The sequence below is a fragment of the Gopherus flavomarginatus genome, chromosome 7 (assembly GCF_025201925.1).
Source record: "Gopherus flavomarginatus isolate rGopFla2 chromosome 7, rGopFla2.mat.asm, whole genome shotgun sequence".
Lineage (NCBI taxonomy): Eukaryota > Metazoa > Chordata > Testudines > Testudinidae > Gopherus > Gopherus flavomarginatus.
This window is the reverse complement of record NC_066623.1, coordinates 100,272,011-100,291,336: the sequence shown is the minus strand read 5'-3', so window position 1 is coordinate 100,291,336 and position 19,326 is coordinate 100,272,011. Positions and strand designations below refer to the sequence as shown.

Below are 19,326 nucleotides of genomic sequence, written 5' to 3'. Positions count from 1 at the left end.
TCCACAAGCTGCTCCTGTGTAACTAGCTCCGTACCGTGAAGGGGTGCACACCTCTTCCAGAGCTATCCAAAATCTCACCCTTCTCTTGCATAGTCCAGTGATGGTCAATCTGCAGCCCGTGGGCCACATGCGGCCCATCAGGGTAATCTGATGGTGGTCCGTGAGACATTTTGCTGATGTTGATCATCTGCAGGAATGGCCCCCCACAGCTCCCAGTGGACGTGGTTCGCCATTCCGGGCCAGTGGGAGCTGCGGGAAGTGGTGGGCCGCAGGGATGTGCTGGCCACCGTTTCCTACCGTGCCTATTGACCAGCAATGGTGAACTGTGGCCACTGGGAAATGCGGGTGGGCTGTGCCTGCGAACGGTCAACATCAGCAAAATGTCTCGCGGCCCACAATTAGATTACCCTGATGGGCCACATGCAGCCTGCGGGCTGCAGATTGCCCACCACTGGATAACCTCACTGGTTCTGCTGCCATGGAACTCTCCACACTCATGGAGAAGGGAGCAGGATCTGCCCTAAAGGATCTTGCTTAACTTCAAATAAATAAGTGCTCTTCTGCACTGCACATTGGTGCATAATGAATGAAGAACAAAGACTGCTGTGCATGTGGGCTTGTGGAAACAGAGCTGATGGACCAGATTCTCAGCTGGTGTAAATCAGCATCATTTTATTGCAGTCAGTGGGGCTTTGTCAATTTACACTCGCTGAGGTTCTGTCCCCAAGTCCTGAAAAAGTACTGCTTGCTTTGTGAAAAATCTCTCAAAACAGATAGTGATTTTAAAAACATGAATCTGGTTCCTTAAAAGCGATATAAAATTTCAGCAAACTTCATTAGCCCCAGGATGAGGGGAAGGGGAAGATCTGTTATTATCAAATCAAGTAATAGTTGGTTAGCAATAATTTATTCATTGCATTTAGTCTGGGTACCATTGCAAACAGAATATGTCAGTTCTGAAGTGCACAGATTAGAAAGGAATGTGGAGTTTGGAAACGTGGCAGCTTGCAGCACCGTGTATGGTTTAAATTAAACCTTTTTTTGGAAAGCAGAATAGCTGCAGGCCACATTTAGGGGGAAAGCAACAGCAGTGAGGGCTGGCTGTGGTTTTTCCTTAACTGTGTTACCAACCCACTTTCTCTTGTTTTAACACAGGGGAAAAAAAAAAGACTTTGGACTGCTTGAGACCAACCACACAGCTTCTCCACTGACCACAAAAAGGAAGCTTGGCATGGCAGCCATAGGATTAATACCCACTGTCTCTTAACCCAACAGGGTGTGAAAACTTTTTATAAGATTTTTTTTCAATTGTGGAGTGACAGTGTGGTTGGAGTTTAGACATCTTGAAACAAGCATACGTTTGCATTTCATTGTGTTTTGGGGTTTCTCTCAATTGTCGCAATAAAATCTATTGCTTATAAGTTGTTTTCATCTACTTCTAAGGTTTTAGTGCTGCAGACCATCAACAACTTTGTTCGTCTTGCTGCAGGGACAGGAAACATAAAAATATGTCTGCTCTGAATAATGTACTGGGTCAGTCTTGGTCTGTTAGAATATCATTGTTCTTAATGAAATGGAGACAACTAGCTCTTAACAGAGCAGCCTTTTCTTCTTTGGAAATAATTTGATTAAGATCATGGATTCTATTAATCATTTGATCAGCTTTATTCATTCATCTCATTTCCTTAAACTAAAAAAAACTCCACTCTGTGCTGTGCCTTTATCTTTTAAGATGATGACATTTACATATTTCCTTGTAGTGTAATGTCCTGGGCTTAATATACAGATTGCTCTCTATAGATATTGTAAACTGGCTATTTTCTCATGTGCTAAGTGCTATTGTTGATTAGTATCTTAATAATGTGATTAAGTAAGCTCAGTCTCCATGGTCTTCTGAGACACCGCCTCCCCCAGCCATGGCCTCCTGGCTAGCTTGGTTGCCACTAATGCCATCAGCTGCCATGCCATGTCTGTATTCTGTGACCCTCTCTGACTAGAGGATGTCACCTTGCACAGAGAAAGAGAAGTTAGAGTCAAAGCATAATTCAGATGACCTGCTCATTAAATGCATCTGCATTCAGGTTTCTTGGTGCTCTGCATCAAAGACTCTGAAAACACAGAGTGGAATTTAAAATGTTTAAGAAGCTATTAAAAATGACACTGTAGCTCCAGACAGCATTGTTAATTCTTGCTTGGATGTGCTGTTAGGAAGGTTTTCTTTTGATGTCATTAGAAAAATTGCTCTTTTGTTAGAACGTTTTCTGCGTGTGAAGAAATACAGCCATAATGCATTTCTAGTTTATTAAAACACTATATTAATACCTCCACCTGCAGAACAGCCTCCACTTCTTGTTGATATTTTCGTGAATACCTTTGATCCTCATTCCTTCTGTACATCACTTAGTTTAGTAGTTGCAGAATGGAAAACTAATGGCAGACTTAGTGCAAAACTAATGGTAGACTGTTAACTTCTTTTAGCTGCACCAGAGAAGTTGCACTGTATCTTGATCATTTTCATCTTGGTAGAATTATACTGTAACTAATTGAATCCATTGATCATTGTCTTGTATTTTCCATCGTCTTCTCAGTGGATTCAGTTTATAGGGTTCTATACATCAGTCAAGAAAATGGCTGCAGTGAAATTACCAACACTGATAATACAGGTAATTTAGTCAGTCCAGTTTATTTCCTCTGTATATGTGTAGGGTAACATACAACTGTTTTAAATCCAATAATGAAATAACTATGTTCCTAGGCCATAGAAAGGGAGATGACTCGTAATGAGGGAGAATATTGATAAACAGAGAAGATACAAAGTATCTATTGGTTAGATAGATCGTTGTCTTTTAATATAAAAAAGATTGAACTGACCTCGTTATCTCTAGCTTGCTTGCTAGCATATATATACCTGCCCCTGGATCTTTCCACTACATGCATCTGAGGAAGTGGGTATTCACCCACGAAAGCTCATGCTCCAAAACGTCTGTTAGTCTATAAGGTGCCACAGGATTCTTTGCTGCTTTTACAGATCCAGACTAACACGGCTACCCCTCTGATACTTGACACCATGCAAGGCACTGCATTTAGCCGTATGGAGTGGAAATCCATCAACCTCATGAAGAAACTTGCACAAATACAGACAGATATCATCTTCCTTTCCAAATGCAAACGGATGGACATCATACCAAATGGACTAAAGGTAAAAAATCCACTGCTATCTACATACTACATAGACCACAGTGAGAGATTATGCCACACTCTATCAAAAAAACTGAGGAACCACCTGATCAGCATCCTATACAGCAAACAGGAAAACATCAAAAAAGAGCTCTCCAACCTGGAGACTCTCATTAGTAACCAAACTTCTACACAAACGGACTTCACTAGAATAAGACAGGAGATCTACATTACTCACTTCACCTCTCTACAAAGGAAAAAGAACTGTAAGCTGTCTAAACTCCTACTGCCACATGGGGCCACAATCGTGGTACCCCTAACCCACCCAGCAATATTGTCAATCTATCCAACTACACACTCAGCCCAGAAGAAAAGTCTGTCCTATCTCGGGGACTCTCTTTCTGCCCGGCCACCCCCACCAACATGATACTGTTCTGTGGCGATCTGGAAGCCTACTTTCGCCGTCTCCGACTCAAAGAATACTTCCAGGACAACACCAAACAGTGCACTGATACACAGGTGCCCTCCCACCAACAGCACAAGAAGAAGAACTCCACATGGACTCCTCCTGAGGGTCGAAATGACAGTCTGGACCTATACATTGAATGCTTCCGCCGGTGTGCACAGGCAGAAATCGTGGAACAACAACATCGCTTGGCTCACAACCTAAGTCGTGCAGAACGCAATGCCATCCACAGCCTCAGAAACCACCCTGACATTATCATCAAAGAGGCTGATAAAGGAGGTGCCGTTGTCATCATGAACAGGTCTGAGTACCAAAAGGAGGTCGCCAGACAACTCTCCAATACCAAATTCTACAGGCCACTTCCCTCAGATCCCACTGAGGAATACACTAAGAAACTATAGCATCTACTCAAGACACTCCCTACACTAACACCAGAAGAAATCAACATACCCCTAGAACCCCGACCAGGGTTATTCTATCTACTACCCAAGATCCACAAACCCGGCAATCCTGGACGCCCCATCATCTCGGGCATTGGCACTCTCACTGAAGGACTGTCTGGATATATGGACTCTCTACTCAGACCCTATGCCACCAGCACTCCCAGCTATCTCTGTGACACCACTGATTTCCTGAGGAAACTACAATGCATTGGTCACCTCCCAGAAAACACCATCCTAGCCACCATGGATGTAGAGGCTCTCTACACAAACATCCCACACACAGATGGAATACAAGCTGTCAGCAACACTATCCCTGATGATGCCACAGCACAACTGGCTGCTGAGCTCTGTGCCTTTATACTCACACACAACTATTTCAAATTTGATGACAATATATATCTCCAGATCAGTGGCACTGCTATGGGCACCCGCATGGCCCCACAATATGCCAATATCTTTATGGCCGACCTGGAACAACGCTTCCTCAGCTCTCGTCCACTAACGCCCCTTCTCTACCTACGCTACATTGATGACATCTTCATCATCTGGACCTGTGGGAAGGAGACTCTGGAAAAATTCCACCACGATTTCAACAGCTTCCACCCCACCATCAACCTCAGCCTGGACCAATCTACACAGGAGATCCACTTTCTTGACACCACGGTGCAAATAAGTGATGGTCACATTAACACCACCCTATATCGAAAACCTACGGACCGCTATGCCTACCTTCATGCCTCCAGCTTCCATCCCGGACACATCACACTATCCATTGTCTACAGCCAAGCACTGAGGTACAACCGCATCTGCTCTAACCCCTCAGACAGAGACCAACACCTACAAAATCTCCACCAAGCATTCTCAAAACTACAATACCCGCACGAGGAAATAAGGAAACAGATCAGCAGAGCCAGACGTGTACCCAGAAGCCTCCTACTGCAAGACAAACCCAAGAAAGAAACCAACAGGACTCCACTGGCCATCACATACAGCCCCCAGCTAAAACCCCTCCAACGCATCATCAGGGATCTACAACCCATCCTGGACAATGATCCCACACTTTCACAGGCCTTGGGTGGCAGGCCAGTCCTTGCCCACAGACAGCCTGCCAACTTGAAACATATTCTCACCAGTAACTGCACACCGCACCATAATAACTCTAGCTCAGGAACCAATCCATGCAACAAACCTCGATGCCAACTCTGCCCACATATCTACACCAGCGACACCATCACAGGACCTAACCAGATCAGCCACACCATCACTGGTTCATTCACCTGCACATCCACCAATGTAATATACGCCATCATATGCCAGCAATGCCCCTCTGCTATGTACATCGGCCAAACTGGACAGTCTCTACGGAAAAGGATAAATGGACACAAATCAGACATTAGGAATGGCAATATACAAAAACCTGTAGGAGAGCACTTCAACCTCCCTGGCCACACTATAGCAGACCTTAAGGTGGCCATCCTGCAGCAAAAAAACTTCAGGACCAGACTTCAAAGTGAAACTGCTGAGCTTCAGTTCATCTGCAAATTTGACACCATCAGCTCAGGATTGAAAAAGACTGTGAATGGCTTGCCAACTACAGAACCAGTTTCTCCTCTCTTGGTTTTCACACCTCAACTGCTAGAACAGGGCCTCATCCTCCCTGATTGAACTGACCTCGTTATCTCTAGCTTGCTTGCTAGCATATATATACCTGCTCCTGGATCTTTCCACTACATGCATCTGAGGAAGTGGGTATTCACCCACGAAAGCTCATGCTCCAAAACGTCTGTTAGTCTATAAGGTGCCACAGGATTCTTTGCTGCTTTTACAGATCCAGACTAACACGGCTACCCGTCTGATATAAAAAAATAGTAGCTAAATCCTGTCTCAGATGCTTAGGCAAGATGACTTCAGTGTTAGTTTCTGGTTTGGCCCTCACTAGTTAACCATTTGGAAAAGGATTCTCTGTCTGGATTAGGAGGGAGGGTAGTCTTGTGGTTAATGCACAGGATTAGAAGTCAGGAGATGTGCGGTTTGTTCCCAAGTCTGCCAGGGCCTTTCCATGGGACCTAGGGCAAGTTATGCAATAACTCTCCTTCTGCCTCAGGTTTCCTGTCTGCAAAAAGGAACTTCCTAACCTCACAGGGTGCTATGAGGCTTACATTAGTATTAGTAAAATCCTTCAAGATCATTGGATGGAGGAGTAAATGCAGAGGAATATTTTAACTCTCCTCTCTCCAGTGTACTTGTGTGCACACACACTCACACATACACACTCCAGCTAGTTCAGACCCAGGACCAAATTCCTGGTCATTGTCCATCTGACATGTGAGCTGGATGGAGTTGCAAAACCCACTCAGCAGGCTCATAAGCCTAAACAGATGTGAGGAGCAGCCATGTAGCCCCTCTAACATCTGTCTTGTTTTTGGGTGGAGTCCTCAATCTTGCCTGTAACCAGTGCCAAAGGGAACATATCAGAGAGGCACTAATCGTGCACATGTCCTCCCCAGATATGGGGCAAGGATCAGGTCCCACAGGCTGACTGCTAGTTATACAGCCCTCCCAGATGGTCAGGGCGAGGACTGCATTGGGGCAAAGAATCCACCATGGTGATTGGGAGGGAGGAGAGGACATGTCCCCGGCCTGAAATCCCGCCAGTACCCTTGTCTCTGCTGTCAAGACCTGAATTTATTTTTAAAGTTAGGGACCCCCATTATGGTCCCTATCTCTCTGGGCTGTGGCAGCTGAGTGGTGGTTATTAATGCCCCAGGGTTGCGCACACACATGCTCTTTCATTCATGCATAGCTCAGCAATTTGGGGGGGGGGGGCAGTGTCTAGTGCTTACATATGGAAAAGGGCAATAGAAGAAATAAAACAGAGTCCAGGGTTTAATATGAAATATTTATACAGTAAAGATCTTTCATCCTTTGTCATTCACAGGGAAGGGAAGTGAGGAATGTATTGGGAGTACATTACCAGCAGTATGTTATAAATTAAAACCTCAGATTGAATAATATAGGCTGATAATGTGTGGTGCTTTGGAAATGAGTGACTTCTGCATCAATGTAATTTACTATACCAGCTGAAAAATATTTATAAAAGAAGGTATCTTCTTTACTTAATAGTTATTCAGCATTTATATTTATGGATATCAAACTCATACTGTCAACAGCAAACCATCAGTCACAGACAGAAAGTAATATCCATTCATACAGAACAGTTTAAAACACAGTTATAAAGAAGTAGCCTGGTCTTTGGGCTAGCTAACTCTCTGTCTCTCAGTGTCCCCATCTGTAATAATCATCATACAGAGGTGCTGTGAAGTTTAATTAGGGAATCATTGTACAGGACTCGGAAGATATTGACTGCTCTGTGAGTGCTAAATATTATCACACAAAAATAAGTCAGCCTTCTCACAGCTCCTCTCAGGTTGTTAGTATCAGTTGTAGATAATGCTTTTTCTAAGCAAATTAGTATGTATTCATTAGGGCAGGTCTACACTAGAAGCGCTACATCAGCGTTGCAGCACTGATGCAGCTGCGCCACTGTAGTGCATCTGGTGAAGATGCTCTATGCCAATGGGAGAGCACTCTCCCATCAGCATAATTACTCCACCCCCGCGAGAGGCAGAAGCTGTGTTGGCGGGAGAGAGTGTTTTTCACACTCCTGGGCAACGTTAGTTAGAGTGACTTAGGCGGAAGTGCAGACCTGCCTTAAGAGGGGAGAATGGGACTAGCATGGAGAAGCAAGACTGAGTAAGAGAGGAAAGAGGGGAGGGATAGCATATTGGCCTGCTGAACCCAGGGTTGTGAGTTCAGTCCTTGAGGAGGCCATATAGGGAATTGGGGTAAAAATCTGTCTGGGGATTGGTCCTGCTTTGCGCAGGAGGTTGGACTAGATGACCTCCTGAGGTCCCTTCCAACCCTGATATTCTATGATAGTTAGGGTGCTAGTTTGGTATTCCTGAGACCTGAATTCAGTTGTTTTTGCTGCCACAGACTTCCTGTGTGACTTAAGAGAGGGGAAGGATAGTCTGGTGTTTAGGACCCTACTGTAGGAGACCCATGTTAATTATTCCTCTGCTACAGATATCCTGTGTAAACATGGGCAAATCACGTAGTCTCTCCATGCCTTAGTTCTCTATCTGTAAAATGAAAATATTTGTGCTTTCCTACCTCCCAGGATAAATACTTTAAAAGATTGTTTCATGTTCTTATACTCTTATAGTAAGAGGGGCCATATAAGTATCTAAGATAAGCAGAGTAGGTTGTTCTGTTCATATCTCTTTGGTTTTTGTATCTACCAGTGACAAAGGGGAGCTTCTTCAAATGGAAATGGTAAAATTAACTAGATTGTACCACCAAGCTGGACTGAACCATAGAAATGCTAATTATCAGAGGGGTTGCCATGTTAGTCTGGATCTGTAAAAAGCAACAAAGAATATTCACCCACGAAAGCTCATGCTTCAATACTTCTGTTAGTCTATAAGGTGCCACAGGACACTTTGTTGCTTTTTACAGAAATGCTAATGATCATCTGATAAAGTGTGGATCAAACTGTGTTCTCTTTTATACCATGTGACCATATCAAAGGCAACGAGGCTTCATCAGTGTACATGAGAGGAGAAATTGGCTCTATAATTCTGGTAAATGCTGTGTACTCTGGAACATTGAAGACTGAGAGTTTCAGTCTCTGCTAGGTCTCTGCCAGCTTAGAGTTGTATTGGTAAAAAGATGCACTGGTCATCGAATGAGTCCGTGTGTGGATTTACACTTGCAGAGGATTTGCATAGCCAGCCACAGGAGTGCTATTACCTCATAGGTGGAAGCTGTAGGGAAATATAACCATCCTCATTTTATGCACATTTTTGTGAGACGTAAAAGAGAAATGGCAGTGAATTTGGGTAGATCGCTTCCAAAGTAAGATCATTATTTGTCTTTTGGCATGCACCAGTAAAACCATTATATCACAGTGCAGTGTACAACGTGATAGGCTGGACATGCCAGAAGTTAGAGCAGTCCTTGTCTTCCTCACAGCATAGTTTTCGTAGCTGACTAGACTGCACCCAAACCAGTAAATTTTAAAGTTACTTATTATGAATACATCTGTTTTCTTTGGTAAACTCGCTCAGTTATTATTTCCTAGCTATTAAAATTTGCCATTTTGATAGTTGGTTATTCATTGTCTATCATAAAATATTTATTAAGGTCATATTACTGTAGTGCAGCAGAGAAACTGTAGAGTAATATTGTGCTGTACTTTTTGGTAGGCGCATTTCTGCTTGGTTGCATCACTGTCTGTAAATTTTATTGATTATAATTAAGTCAGTCTGCATTGTCTCCAAGAACTTACATAGGTTTAAAAATTAATACTTCTCATATACATTAGGAGAATGAGTTTGAAAAGGGATTATGATAGAAATAAGCAACGGATCTGTAGCCCTGTGTTTATATTTACAAACCATTAAATGCTGTTCTGTTCTACTGCTCCCTATTTGGGGTCAGGAATGTTTGTTTCCTCTCAGTTTTTCATCTCCTTGAAGATTGGCTTTTGTTAAATTATGAAAATCCATTCTCCATAACTAGCTGACTTGGCCATTACCCTTCCTTGAAATCGCTTGTCACACCGCCTTATCGGGGTTCTAATAAGGGGTATGGAAAACACCCTTGGGAAGAGCAGAACCTTAAAGAAGTCATGTTGCCAAAAGTTGTGATGAAGTCATTTTAGTCTGTTCATTTACTCTGAGGTACCACATAATGGGTCAAGATAGTTGTAAACTCCCTCTGTTTGGCTCAGTTGTAACTGCCCAAAGAATTCAGTTCTGGGCACTTCAGAAAGATGTTGACAGGAGCTGCAGAAACTGGGGGGAACGGGGAGCTAGTTATATGATTTATGAGTGAAGATTAAGGGCCAGATTGTGATCCTCTTACTCACACTGAGTATCTCCTTACTCCACAGGTACTCCCCTTGAAGTCAGTGAGGCTGTGAAAGTAATGTGCTATTTATTGTAGGGATATTACAGTGTGACCATAAAAATGCAAAATATGTTTAAGTGAGCTAAAGAAGACCAAAGATCTGACTGTAGTCTGCAGATATGTGAAGAGTATGAATACCAAGAAGAGGGCAGATAATTATATAGGATGATATGTGGGGGCACAGATAAAAATTTACTGTCAGTGAGATGTATTAGTGGAATATTCTCACAAAAGAAATGTTGCTAGTCCCTTAGCCTGAGACGCTTACAAATAGAATGGAGAAAGCACTAGAAAATGTTCCGTAGGGATCATTCTGCATTGGCAGAGAGCTGGACTGGATGATCAGATATGTTCTTTTCTATCTCTAGGTTTTGTATAATACTTTGGTTCACTGATCTGCACAATGGTTAATCTCTATAATGCAAAATTTATTGTGCAAATGACTTCCTTTTAATGGATCTGTATTGAGCATTGTTACACATTATTATTGATTGTTACTAGTTATGGACCCAATATATTATATCAGTGGCTTGCATGTGAATATCTCCGTAGTACTATAGGTTGATGTGCCATAACAAACGAGCACAAAAATAAAGAATATCTTCAGCTCTTGAATAAATCCACAACAATAAAATCACTTTCCACACCTCTAAGAAAATAACTTGGTAAGGAAAGATATTTTAATTTTAGGCTTCTTAGGTGTTATTGTATTTTTTAATGGTGAAGTTTAATTTTTATTATGAAATATAACTTGGTACAAGGCCATTTTTATAAAAAGAAAAATAAAGAAAGGGTTGATTTAAGGGAATGAATCCTGTGATTGGTGATAAACTCTAGATTCTTTTCAACTCTAGACCTCTGTTTCAAATCTGATCTAGGTTATTAGTGTGTTATAGGAGTTCTTTTGGATGAGCCTAAAACTATTCTTTGTTTGTACAAAGTTTCAATTCTGGAACAAAGCACACACTTTCTAATGTCAGCATCAATGGAGTAATGCTGATTTACATCAGCTAAGGACCTGGTCTTGTGACATCCGTTGGCTCTGTGATAGCCTTTGTGAAATTATCTTGATGTAGAGGACACATCACAAAAAATGACCACAACTGGCAATAACTGGCAGCCTGGCTGACAATGTTGGCAGAGAGATAAAGGACTGGGGAAGAAACTGGGTCTAAGTGTGATTCAAGTGGTGCACAGGCCTTGTTCTGACCTTCTGCATCACCAGGGTGAATTGAACCCTAAATGAACATGGCCTTTGAACTCCTTCCTTGCCCCAACAGATTGCTCTTCCAGGTCAGGGTTAAGGCACACTGATGGAGCAGTGTGGGGAAATTTGTACTGCACCTGCCCCAGGCTTTATTTGTTCTGTAGATCAATCTGGCATCTCTTGCTATCACTAAATTTACATAAGATCATAAGAATGGCCATACTGGGTCAGACCAGAGGTCCATCTAGCCCATATCCTGTCTTCCGACAGTGGCCAGTGCCAGGTGCCCCAGAGGGAATGAACAGAGCAGGTAATAATCCAGTGATCCATTCCTTGTTGCCTATTCCCAGCTTCTGGCAAACAGAGGCTAGGGATACCATCCCTGCCTATCCTGTCTAATAGCCATTGATGGACCTGTCCTCCATGAATTTATCTAGTACTTTTTTGAACCCTGTTACAGTCTTGGCCTTCACAGCATCCTGTGGCAAGGAGTTCGACAGGTTGACCGTCGGTTGTGTGAAAAAATACTTCTTTTTGTTTGTTTTAAACCTCATACTTATTTCATTTGGTACCCCCTAGTTTTTGTGTTATGAGCACATACACGCAAGTTTAAATACAAAAAAGTAAATTATTCCAGCTGTGTTGCAGCAGCTAATAGAATCAAACACAAAACTCATCCAGCTCTTTTGTTGGACAGTAGGAGTTAAGCTTCAGCAAAGATACAGTTGGAGCTGGCCTCAGGCAACTGCAAAACCTGCAGGCTGATCCTAGAAAGGCACTCATGGTATTGTGAAAAACTCTCGCCCATTATGTTTCTTTGAGGCTGCCATTTAAATAGAAGCTGTTGTCTCAAGTCTGGGCACTGCAGACTTTTCTCAGGAAGATTCGATGGGTCTGGAATAACCAGGCTTACCTCAGGCCTCTAAAAATCAAAGGCCTGTTGGTATCTGCCATGACAATATTTTCATTGTGTGGGCACTCGACTGTAATGGTTCATCTAAAAAGAAGTTTAATTGTGGCCAGTAGTCGAGAATCTTTCTTTGTATCCACTTATCAATGTTTTCCTTTTGCAGCAGGACTTGGCTAATGTGCTTGTGGAAAGTTCTCTGTTTATCTGAAAAACAAGGCTTTACTTATCACATTGTTTGGTGGGAGAAAGAAAAGTTGAGTCAAAAAAGAAAGAAACCCAAGAAGAAGATGTAAAAGCAAACTTCTGGGGCCAGCTCCTCAGACTGTGTAAATTGTCATAGTGCCATTGAATTGGACAAACGGGGAGACCCAATTTACGTGGGAGAGGCATGGATGGCTCCACTGAGGAAAGCTGATCTGACAGCAATGATAGAAGATGGCACTTGGCGATCTACTGCTGTATTTCCAATAAATGTTTTTTTTAAACAACTATTTTTGTAGGACCTGTAAAAACCACACAAATTTGCTTGTCTAGGACTGAAGAACTAGTTAAAACACCACTTATTTTGCTCACAGCAGCAGTCTAAAAGCTCCTAAAGTAAGAAGTTGTATGACATTTATGCAAATATTAAATGTATAAATATTATAGTTCTTTTTTATGATTGATATTTATATTACACTTTATACTTTTAAAATGCTGCTCAATAATTAACACTTTTTGTCTAGAGATGCTGAAAAGCTTTGCAAAAGTGGGTAAGTAGCATTGTCCCTATTTTATAGATGGAGAAAATAGGGCACAGATCAGTGAAATTGACTTGCTGAGGGTCTCACATCCAGGCAGTGGCATAGTGGAGAATAGAACCTACATCTCCACAATCCCACTTAATTCAGTTTTAAAGTATTCCCATTCAATAGGACCAGGATTTCATCCCAGGTATTTAATATGGGGTTCTCACACTGCTATATACGATGACTTTTTAGTAAGACAACTTGCCACTGATATTAAAGGTGCCAGTTTTTTATCTATGTCTGAATATATGTTTCACAGTTTATTCATGCTGATCATAAATGTTTTTTTGGCTTTGGGAATCAGGCTGAAAAAAATGGTAGTTTCTTTTAATGAAGAAACATTAAAGAACAACAATCTGTGCTGGAGTACAAAAAGATATTTAGAGGCAATAAAGCTCTATAAAAGTTGATTTGGTTGAACCAAAAATAGTCATATTAATTCAAGGTCTGTTCAAAGCACAGAAAAATAGTCTTCATTTGCCAAACTGCTCAGCATAAATATGGTTTGAAAAAATATTTTAAGTTTTTAATAACTTATCACTAACAAAGCAGAGCAAAAGCAATAAAATATACTAAAAATATTTGACAGCTCTTTTAAAAGGTTATGGCTTTTTTACAGTCAGAACCCATTTATTTGGAAAAGCCATTAAAAAGCCAGGAAAATAGGCATTTTGGTGCTTGTTAAGAGACATCGATCTACTACTGTACTGGTCTTAGACTAACGTTAGCTTTGTTTACCTGTTGAATCAGAAATTTAAGGAAACTCTGAATAATAGGTAGAACCAGTTGTATTGCTTTTACATGATTTGTGAACTGGAGCAAGTAATAAATGGCATTGCTAATGCTAGCATGATTGTCTCACATACTGAGAGCCTCATTCTGATCACACTCACTGATTTTACACTGGAGTAACTGCACTGAAGTTTGTGGAGCTGCCACAGATTATACACTCTGCTTTAGGCCCTTAGTCTTTTTGTTCCTCCACTGAATGCAGATTGTTAAAAGGAACATCATTTAGGAAAGTGTTTCTGTGGGCTGGTCTGCACCAGGGGTGGAATATCGATCTAAGAAACGCAACTTCAGCTACGTGAATAGCGTAGCTGCAGTCGAAGTATCTTAGATCGATTTACCTCAGGTCCTCAAGGTGCGGGATCGATGTCCGCGGCTCCCTGTGTCGACTCCGTTACCACCGCTCGCTCCAGTGGAGTTCCAGCATTGATGGGAGCGTGTTCGGGGATCAATAGATCGCGTCCAGATGAGACGCGATATATCAATCCCCGAAAAATTGATTGCTACCCGCCAATACGGCGGGTAGTCTGGATGTATCCTTTATCTGCTTCACAAGGCTAAGGAAGTCTCCCTACTGAATCACACAGGTGGAGAGGCAACAGTGGTCAAAAGGCAGCTACAGCTGACAGATTGCAACCCTCGTGATGAAGGGTAAAAGTTAAAGAGTCCTGACTTCAGTCTCAAGCTTAAGTCAGTAGGTTGTAAGTGCTATGGAGAAAGTGTACTCAGTCCCCGAAGGCTGTGGTGATGGTGGGGAAGTGTCTTGTGTTACTCTAGCTGCTCTTTGGTGACTTGATTGATGCAAGGAGCGTTTTTGATTGAAACTGAGTCCAGGTCTTTACGAGAGGAAGAATTATGACATTCATAGCTTAGAAGAGAGGGGTGATAAATAAAATTGAGGGAATCCGCAGAGCTCCAGGGAGCTTCCTCTCTAAGGAGAGAGTGAAAAAATTTATAGATGTCTAGAAATTACAGTTGATCTTTAAAAAAAAAAGTTAGCCTTGTTGAGTCACGTGACTGGAATTCAATTATCAGCACCATAAATATTCTTGTGAATGGGAGCCATGTGTTGGCAATGAATTTCTGCTTTCTAAAAAGGAAGGAGCCGTTAGAAGTGATTAGAAATAATGCTGTGCCATCAACTTGTTTCTCAAGTCTAAAAGCAACCAAGCCCCATATATATCCTTGCTATAGAGAAGTGGGCCAGATACATGCTGCTGGTGGTGGATTGTTTTAAGGCTAATATATTTTTAAAATCCATTATTTAAGTATGCAATATTTAAAACTTCAGCCATATTGGTTTCAGAACAAAGCAAAATAGTTGCTAAGATGCTTTCTTGCTGCTGATAGCTTCCCTGAGATGTTTAGCAAGGAGCTGCATGTTAAGTATGATGCCTCTAAATCTGTCTAAGATTTCCCATTACATTGGTAAAATATTGCTGCTAATCACAATATGTATAACCTAATAGCTCTCTCTTTATATCCCTTATGTTTTTTGCTTTCTACATCATGGATGTGACTTATGTTTATAGGATGGGGCGTGGAAGGGGATTTAGTCCTCTTGACTTCCTTTCTTTCTCAGACTCGACCCCTGGAATTGCTGGTGAGCTTTTTTAGAGCAGGCTTGATTTCAGGTGCAGTGGGTCCATGCAGTACACCAGCAACTGCTTGTATCTGTGATTCATGTGTGTTCCACTCAGGAATGAAGGGAACTGTGTGATATAGTTGTCAACAGATAAGACCGCACTAGTTTTGACCCTGTGTATCTAGAATCTCCACTTTCAGAAACTTGGTTGAAGTAGCACGCACAAATGTACACCATAATTTTTCAAAATGCAAGGGAAACCTGATGTCCTAGAGGCCTGGGTCATTTGTCAACTCATTTGGCTTGACAAATGTTGGAAACTCATCATAGTCCATTGATTAATGATGACCTGCTTATAAGGTGGGGGAGGGGAAGGGTATTTAATCCTCTTGACTTCCTTTCTTTCTCGACACCCCTAGAATTGCTGGCAAGCTTGTTTAGATGATTCATCAAAAACATTACACATTGCTGGCTTTTAAATCAAGCCTTTGTATGTGGGAAATTGATTACCATTTCAGTAGCAATGTAAAGCACAACAGTCATCTGTGATGTAAAATGTACAATTGTAGATCTTCATTCCGGAGTCTGACTACCTAATGATATACTCTCCCATTGGGGAGGGGGTGTCAAACAGTGGATTTTGAAAATGGCTATTTAAAGAACTGTAAATGCCTCATGGAAAATTCTGAATAATTTTTTTTGGGAAATACTCTCCTTTATTTTACATTTTTTTGCCTTTCCCTCTTTTTTTTACCGTAAGAGACAGTAGCCCAAAACTTTAGATATTTGTTCCCCAGGAGCCCATCTACTCCTGCTGCTTTTTTAATCACTTGAAGTTATAATCCTATTTCTGACATCACAATTATCTCTGCAGTAACTAATTGTGATGTTGCATATAGGGGATTATGGCTTCAAGTGGGTAAAAAACTGGCTGAGCGAATGGGCTCTTAAAGTTAAACTCCCATGGACCTGCCCCTGGTGAAAATCATTATAGCTGCACTGATTTTGATTTAATTATTCAAATTTACACCAGCTGAGGAACTGGTGTCTTATTTTTATGCAAATATTTCTACCAATTAAAGCAAAACAAAATCCACCAGTAAGAAGTGAAAAACAGAAAATATATTATAAAGGTTGAACAATGTCTATAAATAGAATACCTGGTCAGCTGACTCCAGGACAAAGAGATGGGCCTTTTAGAAACTGTAAATACAGAATCCTAAGCACTTCCATCACATATTGTATATTTACATACAGGCCTACTTTTTAAAAACAGCCTCCTGGACCGGGCTTCTGGTTCTGATTGCACAGTTCTGATGGAACCTGCATTTTTTTCTCCTCTGTTTTTAGAAGCATTCAGGTAATTAGTTAATTGTGGGAACAAAAATAATGGTGCACTTAGTTCTGGACACTTTTTTGCCTGCAGTATTAAAGGCCAACCTGAGGAACAGCTATCTTGCTGGACTGAAGACTGCTGCAGTATCAGATTTTTTCCCTGTTGAAGTGAAATAACATTATTGTAGTACTAGAACTTCGTTGACAGCTTTGTAAGGTTTCCTTCCTAATCCAAGTAGCAGCCAGCCTTCTTTTGAGACATTCAGTTTTTATACATGGGTTCAGCTGTCAGTTGTGAGTTTTTCGAGACTTCTTATGTCAGAGAATGTGAGAAGGGGATATGGGCAGATGAGGATAGGTAGATTCTTGCTAGCATTCTTATCTAACTGCTCTAAAACTGTGGACAGCATTTCTGAGTAGTAAGAGGATTGTTAACCAGCTTTCAAAGTTTACAAGGTCAGCTGAGGTACTATGGCAGGACTTGTAGGTTCAGTAATTGATCTTGTATAACGTTAACCTGGATTGAAGACATTGATTTGATCACTCTCCTAATTTTTCTTGTTTAATTAGAGGTAGCTAGCAGCCTGAGCGTAAGAAAATATTATTAACGTAAATAAATATTGTCAAACCCATTTCCATAAAGTAGGTTTCCTTTTTTAAAAAAATGGTTATTGAGCAATTTAAATCTTTGAACACCTTTGTGGCTAACCGTACACTTCATAGAATCTACTTCTGCTGGGAGAGTTCGCATGTCTGCAAGACATGTGAAGAGTCTACCCCTGTATGAGACTGGGGACTACATATTCTATGTAGTTTCCCATTGTCATTTACTGACAGCAGTTTATGGGTATACCAGACCATCCTGTGGGCTCAGGAGGCACCATTTCTCCCTTTGCAGGTAGTAGTGATATGGAATGGCCAACCCCACCATTTCATTGCATTAGAGAAGGACTTTTTTTATATTGTGTTTCTGTCTCATATTTTTGCTTTGTTGCTTGAGGAGAGCCATGGAGGACTGTTGATCTGTTATCCTGTAGTGCATAATATACATCTCAGTGAGGGCTTCAAAGCCACAGTAGCACCAGAACTCCAAGGAGGGTGCCTGCACTTCATTGAACAGATTGACAGCTACAGCAGAGGCCTGAGGGATACTTTCATACTTCCTCTTAATTAATGAGTATGCATGCACTTAAGACAAGTTACAGTACCTGATGTAGCATGTTGACCTACAGCTCCCTCTAGCCAAGTAGCCTGTTTAAACTTATTTATTTCTAAATATAGCTTTTAAATGATAATGGGAAACTTCCCGATTGATTAGTTTGCTCCTGCTGCTTCCTTTTTCAGATGCTGAAGTTGAAATGATATTCCCTAATACTATTCTTAGGATGCTCATTAGATTTATTAAATTGACTGTACTGAAAGTTCTGGAACTGTTAAATATCCCACAAAGCTACAGAATTTAGAGATGGAAAAGTCCTGTTAGGTTATGTTGTCCTGTTAGTGGGCAATTGTTCTCCACAGTACATTGAATTTCCAGTCTAGTTTTAAATGTCCCAAGTAATGAGGCTTCTACCACATCCCTTGCGAGACTGTTCCAGTAGAGCTCACTGCCAGGAAGTTTTTCCTAATTTCCATCATGTTTTTTCCCATTCTTAATTTTATCCCTTTTATTCCTAGTTATATCCTCTTGTATCACCCTCCCTGACATTGACATTCTCAATTATTTGTGCTGTGTTTTGATGTCCTCTCTCACCTATCGTAAAATCAAGTTATACATTCTAATGCTTTGCATTTTTCATAATGTAATCAATCCCTTCAGTCCGCTAATGGTTTTTCTTGCTCTTTTTAGAATTCCTGCTAGGTGGATTAGAGTCATAGAACTGTTACCTCTGTGTTCCATGTTGTGATGACTTCGCATATTCAGCCTAAAATTGCACTGGCCTTTGCTGGTGCTGCCATACTGCATTACAGAGTCATGTATAATATTCTTTCTTCAATCATCCCTGGGTCTATTTTGAGATTATTGTTTTCTAGGTTCTCTCTCCCACGGAATATTTGTGTTTCTCATTGTTTTCCTCCGTAAGTATTTTTCTGAGATGAATATCATTTTCTGCCCATGTTATTTCCCACCCATATTTCTAACCCTTCTTGCCTTTTTCTCTTGTTTCCTTGGTGTCCTGGGAGTCCATCCAAGATTTCCTTTTTAGCATCATATGTGAGTTTCATTCATGTAATGTTTATTCTTCTTTTAGATCATTAATGCACATGCTAAATAAGATGGGACTCACCACCTCTTACCTCTTCTCCCTGAGGTTCTCCGCTTGTCCACCCAACTCAGCATATTGCTATGTATCATTTTCACATGTTGTAATGAGCTGTGTCCCTATGACAAGATTCATATCACACCAATATGAAACAAATTATGTGCATAAGATTTTACTTGTCTTTACTTGTACTGAGTGATTTATCAAAATCCAAATATGTAACCTCAACTGCACTTTGTTATTCTATTAATTTTGCAACATTACCAAAAAAACCCAGCAAAACAAAGTTAACTACTGTGTCAAAAATTGTTCCTTAAAACCATGCTACTTATTGATCATCCGAGTAGTTCTGTGATTTCGCTGTTTTTTAACCTAAGAATATTTGTTTG

General features: G+C 41.1%; 1 protein-coding gene across 8 annotated transcripts in view; it reads left to right on the top strand.

Moving 5' to 3' along the window:
- NFIA (nuclear factor I A) overlaps positions 1-19,326 on the top strand; it is a 303,342-nt gene that overhangs the window by 67,127 nt on the left and 216,889 nt on the right. Inside the window, exons 3-5 of one of the 8 annotated variants that reach the window (XR_007775433.1) lie at positions 1,156-1,276; positions 2,589-2,663; positions 7,025-7,205. The exons of 6 other annotated variants lie outside the window; for them this stretch is intronic. Coding sequence is in view for 1 of the 2 variants with exons in the window: in XM_050962039.1 (XP_050817996.1) it covers positions 1,156-1,211 (56 nt within the window). In the remaining variant the exon portion in view is untranslated. Of the gene's footprint in view, positions 1-1,155; positions 2,340-2,588; positions 2,664-7,024; positions 7,206-19,326 lie in introns of those variants that run through there. One more of the 8 variants, XM_050962039.1, reaches the window with a different exon arrangement.